This window comes from Scleropages formosus, chromosome 8, assembly GCF_900964775.1.
Source record: "Scleropages formosus chromosome 8, fSclFor1.1, whole genome shotgun sequence".
In the NCBI taxonomy this organism is placed as follows: domain Eukaryota; kingdom Metazoa; phylum Chordata; class Actinopteri; order Osteoglossiformes; family Osteoglossidae; genus Scleropages; species Scleropages formosus.
Genome location: NC_041813.1, coordinates 23,757,749 through 23,774,815, shown reverse-complemented (window position 1 = coordinate 23,774,815; position 17,067 = coordinate 23,757,749). Strand labels below are relative to the sequence as shown.

Here is a 17,067-nt window from a genome sequence, read left to right as displayed (position 1 = left end):
ATAACGTGGAATATTTTTTTACCTGTAAAAAATAACTAACTTTAACCTAAATAAAATCCACAGCAAAAGATGTTGCAACAGCAAATTTTTGTATATCTAAACCACAAAATGATATGGCGGTGAATATTTATTTGTTCAGCAATTATCCTGCGGTGATTTACCTATTGATACCAGATACGGATAAGGCAGCACCATGAGTGAAAGCTCTTCAGGACAAACATCTCTCAACTTACGTCATCGCCCGTGTTTCCTCCATCCTCGCGTCCCTCCCCTCGCACGGCCATGTCCTGTCCCAAAAGTGTCTCCGTGTTTCCTGTCGTCGTGTGTGTCTGCGCTTCTTCAGAACCAAAATTCACCAGAGACCCACGATATTTCTAACAAACTCGGCACCTACGTTCCACCACCAAATGAAGTTTCCGAGAGGTGCGTGAAAGAACGTACCACCTCAACAGTTTGACAATATTTGCACTGTCATTGTCGCTCAAGGGATGCTTCTCAGGAGCCATGAGCTCCGAGTGGGTGGGGAGATCCTGGAACTTTGACAACACGGAACCGGGGATACTCCCGAACCGGCGACCGTAGCTTCCCAGCACTGGCCTCTTCCATGCCCAGTGCACTGTCGAACTTCAACGTCTCTTCGCCACGCCCCTGCGATTTGGCCGTTCCGGAAAATGCAAGGGGGTTTGTTCCAAATTGAGCTTACTTTCTTCCAGCCTCCCTCATATGTGTAACTCGGATAATAAAATATATATTTCATTTCTCACACGCACTGGAATATGCCACTGCAACAGAGGAACAGCACGATATTTCAAGCTCCAAATATTAGCAATTGAAAACTTTTTTTTTTTTTTTTCTTTTTTTGTGTTCCAGTGGCTGGACGAGTGATCCTTTAACATCAGCCAAATGGAGGAAGTGAACAGTTGCCGAATAAACCCTGTAGTTCCAAATGCTGGCCGCCAGAAGTGGCTCAAATGATGGCGCACTGCTGTCCACATTCCGAAAAGTGCTCCATCCAAGTTAACATATCGAGACAAAGATTGTACACTTCACTGAAAATGAAATGTGTGTCAAAAATTTAGTTTGGGAATGCACTGGGAGGGAACATTTTTCCCCTTCCTTATTTGAAGAAGCACAAGAGCATGTGCAACTCTACCCGCGTAATTGTCATCTGGAGAAAGAAAAGCGGAAGAGCATGTTTTCACACCTCCCTGCCACCTCCCCCTCTGCAGTTACCCTTACAATATTCTGGAGTGAAAACATGCTAGATGTACATGCGTTGGTTGATTTTGGGGCTACAGGAAATCTAATGGATTAAATTTTAGCTATTTTTAAGAACATCAGATTGCAGAAATTTGAGGTCAGGCTTTGTATTAGTGCAGTGGAGGGCCAGCCACTTGGTTTAGGTATCGTAGACACTAGGATGCAGTTGGTTGCTGTGCCCTTCACAATTGTAATCTTTTTATCTAATTAAATCACCTAAAAATCCTAGAATATTAGGTTACCCTGGTTGGTGATCCAGTATTTTCATGGATGTCATGGATGTCTGGCTACACCTGCTTGCATCTTCCCTGTCAATCTCAGTAGGAAGACCTGACCCTTGGTCTCCAATTAGCCTACCCTCAGAATATCAGGACTTATCTGAGGTTTTTAGTAAGCCTGGCTTCTCCACATTGTCCTTAGGACTGCATTATCAATTTATTACTAGGCCCTATGCCCTCTCGAGAGTAAATTTATCCTCTTTCCTGGCCTGAACAACTAGCCATGGAAATTTATGAGGCACTAGCAGTAGCCATTATTGATCCATCTACCTCCCAGGCCTCAGATGGGCTCTTTATTGAAATGAAGGATGGAGGGCTTCACCCGTGTATTGATAATCACGGGTTAAATGACATTACGATTAAACATCAACACTCCTGGTCACAGTAGCTCTAGAACAGATTAGTGGGTCCACAATCTTTCTGAAGTTGGACCTCAGAAGCGCATACAACCTTGTTCAATCATGGCAAGGGGATGAATGGAAGACAGAAATTAGTACCTCTTAAGGCCATTATAAGTACCTTATTATGCCTTTTGGTTTCGCAAATGCATCATCCGTTTTCCAGGCGCTTGTGATTAATCCATTTGTCTTGGTTTACCTAGAAATGTGCTTCACATTTTCTCTCTCATATGAAAAACACATGCTTCATTTATGACAGGTACTCAGCTGGTCTTTTGTATAAAAGGCAAAAAGTGCTTGTTTCATCAGTCCTCAGTAGAATTTTGGGAATTCATTATAGGGTCCTAGGGTGTTTGGATTGATCCTACTAAGGTGACAGCAGTGGTTTCCTGGCTGCAACCCAGGTTAGCACTACAAGAATGAAAGCATCGGTTGGCAGGGGCCACTCACCCATCTGTAGTGTTCACGGACCACAAAAATTCTGAATATCTACATAAACTCAAAGGCTCAACTCTCACCAGGCCTGCTGGGCCTCATTGATCACTATATTTCAGTTTACAGCACTCTATAAACCTGGTTCCAAGAACGTTAAGATGTGCACCCTCCAGAGTCTATGAGAAGCCTTAAGAAACCTTGCCTTCTTCTACCATACTCCCTTCTTCCTGCTTCATAGCTCCAGTCCATTGACAGTGGGAGGATGACCTCAAGACAGCTCAAGACCAGGACCCTGGACTCATAGACTATCCTCCGGGGAAGAAGTAGGTTCCAGCTCCACCTTGTTGTGTTGGATGCATTACTCGCCCAGCATGGATCACCCAGGGATGAGTAAAACCCTTAATCAATTCCACTAGCAATTTTGGTAGCTCCATTTGAAGCAGCATGTGGCTACCTTCATAGCTGCTTGCAAAGTTTGTGCAACATCCAAAGGCCTGCAGGCCTACTGAAACCTCTTACAGTACTTGCATGTCCCTGATCCCATGTATCCCTTGTTTTTTATTATTGACGTTCCCTGTTCCCACGATTTTATGGCTACCTTGGCAATACTGGATAGATTTCCTAAAGCTATTCTCTACTTTCTCAGGAGTTATTGTAGCACTAACTAAACAGTGGAGACATTTCCTTCCTTGAGGTGAATACACACAAAATTCTTTTCTTAACTCTTCTACCAAGATAACTTAGTATGCACTAAATGGATGTTATCAACTACCCCCTTACCCCGGTCAGCTCCCAGCTGTGGACAAATAGTATCATCAGAGCAAGGACACTTGAAAATTAGCTCATGCTCATCTCCGCAAGGCAGTCAGGACACACAAAAGAGTATGCTGACCAACGGCTCCAGACAGTGTTGTATGACAGGCCAGAGGGTATGAGTGTCTACTGGGAATCTGAAATTGAAACAGTCTTTCAGAAAACTTCCCCTTTTCATCAGACACTTCAAAATTCTGAAAAGCATAACTACAATTATCTGCAAAGTGCAATTGCCTCCCTTTCAATATGATCCCCACTTTCCTTGTTTCCTTACTGAAACCAATTTGTACCTCTGTCTTGCAGTCTCACGCATCAGCTTTACCTCCCCCACCCACCAAAGTAGATGGTTCTCCTGCTAATATAGTTCATTCCCTCCTGGATTCCCAACATCATGGACATAAACACCCCAGAAGAGCGGTCATGGGTCCCTGTTTGTGACATCATTTACCCCACTTCGATCTCTGATTTTCACAGGGCCCATCCAAACCATTCGGCACCCCGTGCCAGAGGCCATCCACCTTCCTGTCAGCATCATGTGGCTGGATCCGCTTGTAGGGAAGAGGGTATTGTCACAGCCCCAGGAAGTGAACCCAATCCCGGTACAAGCACCACAAGACACACCTCCACTGGTCTCTCACCAGGTCAAAGATAAAGGGAACACCACCACCAGGACCCAGTACAGAACCTCTTCAGAGTGTACACTTCACCATGACCATCAAAGAACTTACTTCATTGCCTGTATTTTGTCCACCATCTAGTCTCCTCACCCGGCTCCGTTCTGTCCCTGAAAGTCTCTGTATTTCCTATGATTGTCTGTATCAGCACTACTGTGAAGCAGCTCTAACCATTGCACCACCTGCTGGTGGCACAACAAATGTTTGTTAATCTCAATTATTTTGCCAATCTTTAAAATCATCATTTTCAATGTAACATTTTCAAATAGGTATGAAAGCTGCATAGAAAAAGTTGTCTGTGAAGGTCTTTCATGCCAAAAAATTATTTTAAAAACATAGCAGTGGCAGCTGCTGTCCTTCTATCACTTGCTTTTAAGGATTCTCAGCAAATGCTGCACATGAAAAATGTTCTTCTGAGAGGAAGATTTGCAACAGAACGACTGAAGAAAAACTGTGGACAACATCACATTTTAAAACATGCATTTATCGAACTTCAACCAGTTCAGACTAAAAAACAACTGTAACCATTTTTGTAATAGATTCAAATGTTTGTGCTTTTTTATTTTTGAAGTTTGGTTAAAATTTGCTGTATCACTAAGGACCTAAAGGCAGTTTTCTCAGTCTACTCATTAACTCCAGGTCTGCTGAAGTGACATGTACATCAAATTTAATGAAAATCCCAGAATCCTTTACAGCTGTTTTTTACAATGAAAAAAAAGAAACCCACCGGCATCGATTGGCAGCTCATCTTTACACCAGTTATGATAATACTTTTTCTGCTTCCTAAAATGCCCAGCAAAGTGAAAGACACATACAGTAGACAGAAATTCTCTGGGATCATAGCTGACACCCTAAATTTTATCCCCAGAATTTTAGCCATGATTGACTAGTGATCTTTTTTTTCCAGTCATTACCCAAAGTATCTAATCTATTTCAGTTTGAGGTTCTTTGGAGTTTCAATAATAAGGCACAATACAGCTTAAAAATGTTTACCGCAGCCCTCACTAGGTGTTATCCATCATATCTTTCTCCTGTGTGTTTTTATGCTGTCTTTTTGTGCAAAACACAAAGACATCTTCACCCAGTCATCTTCAAAGTCAACTTCACCCAGTCCAAATTATGTATAATTCACAAGTAACAAAAGAACTGTTTTGCAGGAATTTCTAAAGCAGATCATACCACAGGTAGAATAAGAAAAAAACATATAAAGATGAGTACCATATAGTGAATAATTACAGAAAAATAATTGTTAATCTTAATCATAATTATCTTGAAATAATAATCAAAATTAATCAGAACATAATGAAGGGCAAAGAATGAAATTGTCTAAAAAGGAAGTACACTCCAGCATAGGTAAACCAAGAGCTTTGCCTGAAGGTCCTCCTTCCACTTCACTGCCACAAATCTAACATCCAACTCAGACAGAACTCATGTAAGGCTGAGAATGTAAACATACCTCACACTGCACCTATACAGAGACCAAACACCATTGTACCCAGTTGAGTTGCAGGTTCAGTAGAGGTGTAGTTTGCAATACTCAGGTACACTGTTTGCATGTGCACTTTTGCGAAAAAGCAGAGTAATTTTACATCAGCTTGCAAAAGCATATCCCATTTTAATGTAGCTAGTAAAGTACTCATTACTAAAATGATACACCCATACCTATATGTGAAACAGGAATAGCTTTTTTTATTAATTTTATATTTAAAATATTATCTGGTTACAAAAAATAAAACACTTAATATGACATTAATAATATGCAAATGAAATGCCACCAGCTATTGTTGATCTCCACATCATTTCATGTCTGCAGACTAAACTGTAATTATTTTCCTTAACTACCAATTAGGGCGGCTATGCAATCAAGGACTATTGTTTTTTGCTTTTGTTTATAGGCCAGTGGGGCTTCACAATAGCAGCTGCAGGATTTGCAGGTTTGTAATTTGAAAGCAATTATAATATAACAAGGTAAAATGAAATAATTTTCCCAAACTAGTTGCATTTCACAATGCTTTCAGGTGAAGACTTCTGCTACCGATGCTAAATATAAATACGCTCCCGAGATCGCAGGCAGAAGGTGGTATGGAGGTGCACTTAGTGTTGGTGTCTCACAGAACCTGTACAGTGCAAGAGGACACTGGTTCAATCCTTGCTCAAGTCTGTGTGGAGCTTGTATTCTGTGGGTTTCTGCCCATAGTGAAAAGACCTGTGTTTCAAGTCAATTGGTGATAACATTGTTCACTGTGTCAGAGTGTATCGCTCTGGTGTATAGATGATCGACTGACTCCAGGTAATATACTGTGGTGTAACTAGCACTGTAAATCACCTCGGATGTAAAGGTGTCAGCTAAATAAATCTAAGTGGGTGTAGCTGGTTTTCCATTTATGTATATAAATGCATCTATGACAATTCGAAGCTCATTCATATAAGTTACTAACATTTACAACTTGTAATGGTTTAACTTATTACACACTAGCTACAAGATACTTAACCTTTAAAGTATCACTGCTTGACTCACACATTTCAGTAAGAACTAGGAAAAGATATGCCTCAAGTTTTGATGTTCAAAAGTGTGTACATTACAATTGCCAACAAATTATTTTTAGGGACTGAATGAAACTTAATGGTTTAGTCTCAAAACACTACTCACCAGGTTACTAAGAGCATTCAGATCAAGATGGAAGATCAAATTTTATTTAAGAACTACCTGCATACAAAACATATTGCACATCAAACAACCAAAATGACCATTAAAAAAACCAAAAAGACTGACAGTTTACAGAACATAAACAATCTGGAAATTGATCTTTCAGTAGTCCAAATTATACCTGCATCAACACTGCCAGCCACTTTAGTGTTCAAAGAAGTACTGCGTAGTTAAATTTAAATACTGTACATTTTCAAATAAATAAACCAAGTAAAGCCCCTTCTGCAAAAGTCAGCCCCGTTATCATTCCAGTGTCCCAGCAGTTGAAGAAGAAACAAAACCCAATCTTCCAGTACTCTGCAGGTTTTACAACAGCACTTAAAATGGACATGAAAGATAAGAGACCAGTTTCCAGATTAATATTATTCTATTGGGAAAATTACAATTCAGTGCAAATTTCAGACTGCATTTTCTAGTTTCTTCTCATATGAAGAAGTGGTTGCATATTAAAACGTAAAAAAGCAGCTAATGCTCTTCATAACAAATAGTAGGATGTTTGGAGTCTTCCCACTGTCACCATACCCAACAAAAGTTTTCTACAGCCAGCCAATGTTTATTTTTCTACTTTTGGAAGGCACAACATCTGACCATGTCCTTAAGAACATACTAGGTGTAACTTATGGTTTGTCACGTATTTTTGGATTCACCCCCTTTTTGTTCCGTTATGAAGGAACTCAAAAGTGCGGTTAAAATCTGGAAGTCCACGTCTATCTTTGGCAAGCTTGTGCAAGCACTAATGTAATGTAGAAGTTGCGTATAAAATGTTGAGTGGCCGTTTAGGACACCCCATTTAGCACAGCCTGTTGGTTTCCATCACTTTGATAACTGAGCGTCGTGGTTCTCTCCGCTGAAGTATGCTGTGGTTCCTGGGCTTCGTCATCTCTATTTCTAGGACCATTCGTCACCGATGGAGGACTGTGGTCCTCTTTAAAATCAACCTGTCCCTGAAGACAAGAGAGGGAAGCACCACACTGCCTTCAGTTCAGTTCAGCATTCTTGATAAAGTGCCACACTTGTCTTAAAATACATACGAGATTCAGCATCTTACAAGAGGCTGAAATTAAAATATTGGAAAAGCTCTTCTAAACTATAAATATCAAGATAAATATACGGGACAAGACAACATTGCTGTAAAAATGAAATTTACAGCAAAAGTTACAAAATCCAGAATTGCATTGTTTGTGTTCTGTCTCTGAATATGGCACTGGGTCCTCAACTTACAAACACATCCTGGATCAGATTATCAATTTGTTTGTCCCTCCAAAGTCACTTTCACCACAAAGCCACAATCACTAAAAGTTGGATAATACAAACATCCACCCATTTATTCATCAGTAAAGATCTGTAAAAACCTCAGATGAAGTTATTAAATAAAAATAATGCTTTCACCCATTATTAATAGCCACTTATTCAATGCAGGGTCTCACTAGCATTTGGCACAAGCCCAGGCACAATCTGGACAGAAAGCCTGTGCAATGCACACAAATACACACACAGTCTGAAACCACTTGTCCCGAGTGGGATCACGGTAAACCGGAGCCTAACCTGGCAATACAGGGTGCAAGGCTGGAGGGGGAGGGGACACGCCCAGGATGGGACACCAGTCTATCGCAAGGCACCCCAAACTGGACTCGAACCCCAGACCCACCAGAGAGCAGGACGCAGCCAGGCCCACTGCACCACCGCACCCCCCACCAATGCAATGCAGTGAAATTTTAAAATAAAAAAAAAAAAAAAATTTCACCTCCACAGCCTACTAAAGAATTCTGACTGTTAACCCATACATCACATGAGCATGTCCAAGATTCGTCCCCTCTTGGTCATTTTCAACTTTACGATCTTAACTATCAATAAAAGCTTATCACCAGAAACGCCCCTAGATTTTTTTGCCCCCCGTAAAAATCTTGGATCTATTCTGCAGACTTCTCATTTCCATATTACCTTTGAGCTACACTAAAACTAGTCTGAAATGACTGAAAATGAAAACACAATGACAAATGCCGACGGATTTATTGCATAAACATGCCATCTTAATCACCAAAACTCAACACAAGTTTTTAACATTGTGAAGCCAACTGAATTAATCTGATCCCACATTGCAACTCTGTTACTCTTAACAGCTGAGTGAAAATGCAGATGTTTTTTGCTTTGCAATCAACAAATTCTTGAAAATAGACAAGGAAATACAGCTAAAAAATAAACTCACTGAAAAATGTTTACATCTTTGAAAATTTTCTATGTTAGTAACATGAGGACCCAGTCTAACTGTTTCCTAGTTCGGAATCCTAAACATTTATTTGCCAAATGTGACAGTATTCTCTGGACTAATTTTGTCAGTGAAGCCTCACCACTTCTCGTTTAATCTTCCTCTGATCCCTTGAGTTCCTCTGCCTGCTCTGTGACTCAGCCCTTGATATGTAGTCTGCTACTGTAACTGAAAAGTAAAAAATACACGGGGAAAAAAACAACACACCAATTCAGCGGTCACTGTTGAAAAAAGATTAGAACTCTACAAAATTCAGCATTTCCAAGTAAAGGTTCCCCTGCATGCAAAATATGATAGCATTACACAATGCAACAAAGTTTTTCAAAGTTCTTAACTATTTTGATTTTTGCATTGATTATGATTAGTTAACATTTACTGATTACAAAAATACCACTAGTTTTTCCTCGAGTGTCAGTTTGGTACTTCACAGCCATCGGAAGAATCTAGAAGGTACCAGAACATTCTAGAAAGCACCAAATAAAATTTGGTACACAGTATTAGTCAAACGTTATTTCGTACATTTCACAAGGATAAAAGTGCAATCAAATCAAAATTAGTAAGAAGCAGTAAAAAGCGTTTGTTAACCATTTCTGAAAGACTAAATTAAACCCGTGTACAAGTAGGTTACTTATTAATCTATATCACTCCTTTGAACAAGAAATTAAATTAATACCTCCTAAAGATGAAACCCGACAATGCAGGAGAAACTAAAACAAATCATAACTTATAAGAAAATATTTAATTAAAAAAAAGGGCTGCACGAGGAGTTTCGGACAAATCCCACAGCTGGATAATACCTGAACTCCAAACCCCTCAGCAAACAGATACATGACATAGGAGGGGAAACACGGCGCAGGCTCCAGGAGACTGAAAATGCTGCAGTCCAGCCGAGCACATTCCGCCATGCTGATTTAAGAGCACACACATCCTAATCTGGCCCTGTTACCTGGCTGCCTCTCTTCTGCAGGGCGGAATCGCCGCCTACGACTACGGTTACGCCGCTGGGGCCTCGTGTCCAAATCATCTACAAAAGGAAGTTTGTGGAGATTGCGCTTTGAAGAAGGAAAGACTACAGGACGGAGAGGGTACACAAACAGTTTGCCCACACCACAATCGTGCCAGTTTATGAATGAGCATGAGGAGCAATGCTTACCAACACCATTCTCACTGAACGAGGCATTGTCGGATTCACTAAGGCCATCAATCAGCGTCGTGTCCTCATCTGTACGGCGGCGGCGGGAGCGGCGGCGCCGACTGGCATTCACATGGGATTCGCTGGCATCTGTATCAGCCGTCTGGTCCGTTTCCGTGTTGTCAAGTACGCTGTACGGGTTGCTGTCAGGGTCTCGAAGCACTGTGCCATTTTCCAATATTAAGAAAACTGGGTTTACACACATTCATTCAAAAAAAAAAAAAAAAAAAAAAAAAATTCATCCAAAGTAACAAGTTTCAGATTTACACAATTCTTTAGTTCAGTTCTACAACTGTGCTACTTTCTGTCCCATATTCGGGACATTCATACCACAGAGAAGAGTAACTAAAAGTACAGCAGACACACTGAAGAGTAACCGACAGTGAGGGCAGTACCAGAGCTTATGGACGAGGTGGCTGCCCCTCGTCCTCCACCACGGCCTCTACCACTGTGGCCTCCACGCCCTCTCCCTGGTCCAGGCCGCCTCCTGCTCTCCCGCTGTTGCCGTGGCCCCCGCTCCGGCTCTTCTCCCGCTAGAGACCAGTCGCTCAACTCGTCCTTCCGTTCCGAGTCCGTCTCTGAGGCGTTTGACTGCTCTGAGTTTGTGCCTGATGCACCCAGGAGACAATTAAATATATGATTATCCACAAATGTTTACTCTTGCAATATAAGTAATCATCCTACTGCAGTACAACTACTAGCCTCAATTAGAACCATTACTGGTTAAAGAGGAAAGCCTTCTCCTCTGCTCATGTGAGTCAATGAGAGACAACAAGCTAAGAACATGCTATGTCTGTCACTCACAGGTTTCACCACTTACTAGCAATTTTATATCAGGTTAGTAGTTCTGGCAAACATCTGAACCAGCCTTACCATAACCAGACGTGTAGTTGGGGCCCCTCCGGCCCCGGCCCCTCCCACTGTAAAAGCGGCTGTTGTGCAGTGAAGCGCCTGAGGCACTCTCATCTGTGGTGTATCCTCGGTCCTTGTCAACAGGTCGGCCAGACGTGGGACGGAAGCCCATTCCAATCTGGCGCAGCTGTTCGTCAATCTGCAGTCTCTCCAGCCGCAGCTGTTCCACTTCCTGCAGATAAAACAGACTGTAAAGTGCCTGTGCAATGTTTCCTTTTCAGAACCACGGGAGAAAAGTGGTACTTTGGTGAGCTATTTATAATACAACACTTACATTAAGATAAGCAATGTGATACTCTAGAAGGACCTGTACATTCCCAATACTTTCCTTTGTGCCAACAAATGTAAATGGAACCATTCCCTGTATAAAGACAAAAAAAGACAAATTTAAAATGTTATTATGGTCAATGAGAAGCTGTTCATGTAGGACATGCACCTAAAAGCCAATTACCTTTACATATACACAAATGCTTATGGAATAACCAGTTTACAGAAAGAATTTATACCAAAAGGAAAATTTTATCATGGTAGAACAGAAAAATAATTTTTTTTTTTTTTTTTTAAAAAACCAAAAGGCTTACTTCTTGTCGAGGAAGTTTGTTGTCGTTGTCTCCTTCGATTCGCACTCGTACCACCCCCGATTTATCCACAATCTCTTGGATAACTTTCCCATTCTTACCAATTACCTTGCCTACAAAGATTAAGAAGGTAAAACTGAACAACTCCTGCTCTTTTGTCTTTGACTGTGTCTTAACATGATATTGAGCTTCCACATACCAACCAAGTTCCTGGGAATTTGAACAGACTCTTCAATGAATTCCAGGTAACCCCTCGCTTTCTGTACAGCTTCCGCACTCTTGATTAAAAAAAACGCAAGGTGTCATTTAACATCCAATAACATGTGCAAGCTGGGTTATCTGTTCCATGAATAGCATCTGAAATACCTCTCCATAAATCCTGAAGGTACCAGTGTCCTCATCAAGCTCAATGGCAGTGACTCCAGGAACTTTCCTGGCTTGCTGAATGTTGCTGCCATGACTGCCAATGGCAAGCCCCATCAAGTCCTCCCTGACGCTGAATTCTTCTTGAAAGGCAGACGCCAGCTGCTTTGTGCTCTAAAAATGATCAATGATTTGGATGTCCACCTTTACAACAGGTAAATCTTTCAGTGGGGATCACTTTGTGACCCAAATTTCAACTAAACTTCAATTTTAAACAGTACAGGCATAATGTACAGCATACCTTGTTTCACAAGTTCATGAACACAGAAGGCAGAATCCTTTCCAACACTGTTTTTCTAATATTCAACTCATACCTCCAAGTGTTTTGTTGCTTCCTCATTTCTGGACATCAGCATCAATTTAGTGCGAATGCTGCGCAGATGCATATCACTCAGAATGGCCACTCTCTTGACAGTTGTTTCATTTGTTGTCTGAAAAAGATGCAGATGAGAAATACTTGCATTACATTTCCTCACAGAACTCCAAAATTAAGTGTAACCAATGAATAGCAAAATGATGTGAGGGAAAAGTAAATGACTCACCAAGATAACCAGCTGGCTGGTCTCTGAATTGTAAACGATTCGAAAAGCACCCACTGCCTTCTTAAAATCTTTGTGCGCATGTTCATTTTCACATCTAAAAATAAATAAATGAAAAAAAAAGAAAAACTTTTGTTGCTCACTTCGAATTTAGATACGTTACATAACTAGTTACTACCCAAGCTGATTAGGAGCAAGTACATACGCAGCTCTCAGGTCTTCAGGAACAGGAACAGTGCATTTGAAGAAAGTGTTCTTTGTCACAGCTTTGTTCACATTCACTGGCCGTAAACGTTCAAATGTGACTATTTCGTTGTATGTAGCATCACAGGCTGCATACTCAATCACGTAGAACTGTACAAAAAAAAACAACAGAAAACAAGATCACAGAAACTGTCACAATATGGTTACTGTGTAAACATAATTTACATACGAAAAATTACATATTACAATTACGTTGCAAAGGCAGATAACAGAACATATGTTTCTTTACATACATCTCCTTTCATCATGCGCACTTTAGCCAGCCACCAGCCACATGGCTCATGTTCATTGGCCCTGGAGAATATCTGTGAGACACATCAACACAATTACCTAAAAGAAATTAACAACTTAAAACACCATAAAGCAACGAAACAGCAGGAATCATAAAAGAACATACCTCCACCTCATCTCCCTCTCCGATTTCCTTTTTAGCATCTGAGGGGGGTGGCAACCTAACATCACTGAACGGGACCTGCCGCTCTGGTTGCCAGCTTTACAGAAAAATATACAGTCCTGTTTTAATAGTTACGCAAACAAGGTATGATGGCAATAACATGTCAAAGTAGATCATTTAGAAAAAGGGCTTTCCATAAAACATTAAGGAAATATGTTAAATTATCTCATATCATTCCATGTCTTTTAATATAAAATGTTACAATTCTGGATGTTTTTCATGAACGTGATAGTTTTTAATTTAACGCTGCTAAACCAACAGCTAAGCACATCATACTCACTTGTTTTCAAAAACAATGGTGAGGGAATCATCATGGACATCTTTGACAAACCCCTGTAGAAAAGTGTAATGCATTCTTTAGAAGACATTCAACAAGTAATTATTTGCTTTAGGTGTATGATTCTAACACTTTATTAACATCTACAGTATAACACCCATAAAATCCTTTTGTCTGGATGATTACAAGGAAGACTAAGAAATTCAAAAGACGTTCATCATCTTAGACACTGAAAATGCACAATTTAAAAAAACAACAATAATGTGACTGAATATAACATTCTAAAAACTGAGAGCAAACACTACACAGTTTTTAAACTGGAAACACCCTGTGTAAAACCCTTCCTTTGTCAAGTCACCAACAGGTTTACTAGTTATTGTATTCATCTGGGAATTGGGAATAAATTCCTCCATTTCACATTTCAGTGTGTGAAAGATAAGTCTCGTGGCAAAGGCAAGTACCTCCCTGCAATGAGTGACCATCTGTTAGCCAGAGATTCAAAAATAGCCCAGCATTTAAGCTGAAGTTGCTGGCTTCTGAGGACTGACAGCCGACAGCTGACACACATGGGAACAGACACACATTCTGTGGATGACTTTAGCATGACCCTGTATTAAGATAACTGCAGCACCATCTCTACTGCCATGATAACTAATTTCAGCACCACCGAGTGTCCACTGTCATAACTAACTTCAGCACAATCCACTCCTGTCATGATATTTAATTTCAGCACCCTCAAGTACTGCCATAACTAACATCAGAGCCACGATAACTAACCATCTTGATCCAGTTGTGTTACAATAAATAACCTAAGCACCACCATATGTCATCATGACAATTAACTTCAACACCATCATTAAATACTGTCATAATTGACTTCAGAAGAACCAAGTAGTGTCATGATAATAACCTTCATACAATGCAGTACTGCCACGACAACTAACTCAGTACCACCATCTCACAGCACAATCCAGCAATATCATGATAAACTCAACTATTCAAGAAACTGTCACAACAACGTTATCACAGCCCACTGCTGTCATATAACAAGTAACAGCAGCCACTAGTCAACTCACACATATAAGGTGCAAGCAACTGAAATCCCGAAAGTCGCCCAAATCTTCTGGAAACCCAGGCTTTTGTAAATGATACCCTAATATTCAAAAATTCTTACTAAATAATCCGTGGCCCTAACCCTCCCCAATGACATTCAGCGGGCAGAGAGAAGCAGTTAACCCACCCACTTCTTGACAAAGTTAAGCTGTTTAACATTCCCGCGCCGGACGTGGATAAAACCTGTTTTTCCACATCGTCGGTCGACGCGTGTCTCCGGGCGAGCACTTCTTCGTAACACCGAAACGAGTGAGCAGGCTGAAGATTAAACAACTAATTATCACAAACAAAGCAAGGAGAGGTCGGGAAAACTGTCAGCTATTCAGCGAAAGAATGAAATCATCGCTAACTAACCAACCAGCTAACCGGCTAACTGACTGTCCGGTTGGGCCGGCGAGACGACAACAAAGAAGTTAGCATGCTAGCTAACTTCAGCTACACAACAACAACCCGTTCCGGCACGTATTTCTGTCTCTTCATAATAGTGCAACAAAAACAGGTGCTGCGCCGTGTCAGGTCACAGTGCCTTATTGCACTGCCTGCGACATTGTGATTTTTTTGTCAAAGTAGCAAACTCTAGACACTTCTTTGGCTAGTTAGTTTTAGACAGAGAGGCGAGACGACATCGTCGGGCAGCGGTAGAAACACTACGCCTTGTGGTCACCAACTCAATCGCCAGATGCGCTTTTTTTTCTGATGTCCCTATACTGGGACACGTCTGTACTAATTTAAGTAAGTAACAAAGGTGCGAATTATAAATATTTACCTTGTAATAAGCGCCGTTGGAGCCGCGGACCTCCACCGTCAGTTCCTCCATGTTGGACGCGCGGTGCATGCTGGGAGCGCTTTCCAGAAACGTACACTGCTGAGGTGGGCGCGCGCGCGCATGCACACCCAAATACATCAACGGCGAGTGGTTGAAGTAGTTTCTCTAACTTTTTGTCGTTACGTCTTCTTTTTTCCTGTCTGTTTTTTTTCTGGTTAAACTAAATTCCTTTGAGTAATATCAGCCGTAACGTAAAGGAGAACGGAATCCAAACTTTCCGCAGTGTAAAATTGGCCAAACTGAGTAGCAACAGAGTTAAACCACAAAGAAAGAGAAAGAGTTCAAATCGAGTTATCTGTCTTTTTACACACACAGTGTACAATTATTAGTATACCCTAAATGTCATTATACAAACTGGATGAAACTGGAAATTCAGTATTATAATGACGAGAAGCCTGGTGGATGTTTTTTTGCACAGTTGTATAAACTTGGATTAAAATATGACTAGTATTATTACAGGAATTGTACACAAACATTGGAGATGTGGTGTCTGAACATTAGAGCAGATGAGCTCATCATGAATTATTTCATTTACTAAAGGAAACATGAAATTTGTTCATCTCTTCAAGTAGCAATGAGAAGCAATGCATATCGGCTCTGCACCTTTTGTCAAAGTGAGGTAATGCAGGTTGCGTATCAATACATATCCTAGTTGCTTGTATTACGTTAAATTTCCAGATGCACTCATAACTTATGTAACAGGGTTTCATATAAAAAACAACTGCCACATCATAAAGAACATACCCCTTTTCAAATAATGGGCTTATTATTCAGTGCAAGAGCATTTCTGCCCTTTACATGGTCATTTTTCTTCATTCCACGATGGTGATGCTAAAAGGACAAAGGGTGAGACAAAATGAGCAATTTGGGAGGAAGCTTCTGAATGAATACTTGCAACAGACGGATATGACGTGATGGGGTCATTCAGGTATTCTGGACCAGCAGGAATGCTATACAAAGTATAAGACCCTAAAATCTATAGCACAAAAATTCAAAGTCTTGGCCCAGTTGTGGTGGAATAAGTTCTTTCTGTCCCTCACAGCTGCTGAATCCCCCAGTGTTCAGGAAGGGTCCCAGGATAAATCTCTCTTAGACTTTTTCTTCTGAATTCCTGATGCTTTTGCGAATTAGTCCTTCACTTCCTGCTCCTTTTTATCTACTTATTTTGCTATTCATATTGTTATTCATACTCCTATAGGTACCTGGAAAAGGTGCATTAGCACAACAGTCGTATCAAACAAACGGGCTGCGCTCCTACAATCATGTGTATGTCTGTAACTGCTCTGTCTTCTGTGAGATGCACTTCTGTTTACTCTGAGTTGTACATCGCTTTGGAAAGGAACATCTGCCACATGAATGAATGCAAATGAATAAATGCAGACTGGTATCGGTTTAGAGCGGATCAAAGGTTTCAAAGTTCCGAAAGCCCGTGTGTGGGGGTGCGGGTGAGATTAGTGCCAACGATAATTTAATCTGAATTTATGGAAATGAGACTATTACAAAAACTTGAATGTGCTAATTGAAACTGCTTTGGACAGCTTGAATGACTGATTGTGAGAATTCAATTAGGAATTTAAAAGTTTGACAATTCCATCGGAGGAATTCAATGCTCAAAAAGCTCCTTCCTCATACTGTATTTCCGTATTCAGTTCTTCAGA

The 17,067-nt window shown here is 40.7% G+C and overlaps 1 protein-coding gene across 3 annotated transcripts; it reads right to left on the bottom strand.

The window, feature by feature from the left end:
* Nucleotides 1–5,635: 5,635 nt before the first annotated feature.
* On the bottom strand, nt 5,636–15,418 carry fxr1 (FMR1 autosomal homolog 1). Of its 3 annotated transcripts, none has more exons than XM_018757416.2 (17): nt 15,350–15,418; nt 13,474–13,526; nt 13,137–13,230; nt 12,973–13,044; nt 12,681–12,829; nt 12,479–12,572; nt 12,251–12,367; nt 11,880–12,050; nt 11,713–11,791; nt 11,517–11,626; nt 11,210–11,296; nt 10,897–11,107; nt 10,419–10,631; nt 9,985–10,185; nt 9,778–9,855; nt 8,914–8,999; nt 5,636–7,509 (listed from the first exon to the last, which is right to left on the bottom strand). In XM_018757416.2, exons 1-17 carry the CDS (start codon nt 15,416–15,418, stop codon nt 7,342–7,344), a joined length of 2,052 nt encoding a protein of 683 aa, XP_018612932.2. In that variant the 3' UTR covers nt 5,636–7,341. The 3 variants fall into 3 exon arrangements, with proteins under 3 accessions (XP_018612932.2, XP_018612931.1, XP_018612933.1); XM_018757415.2 differs by having other exon boundaries at nt 9,985–10,212; nt 15,350–15,407; XM_018757417.2 differs by lacking the exon at nt 9,778–9,855 and having other exon boundaries at nt 15,350–15,407.
* Nucleotides 15,419–17,067: the final 1,649 nt, after the last annotated feature.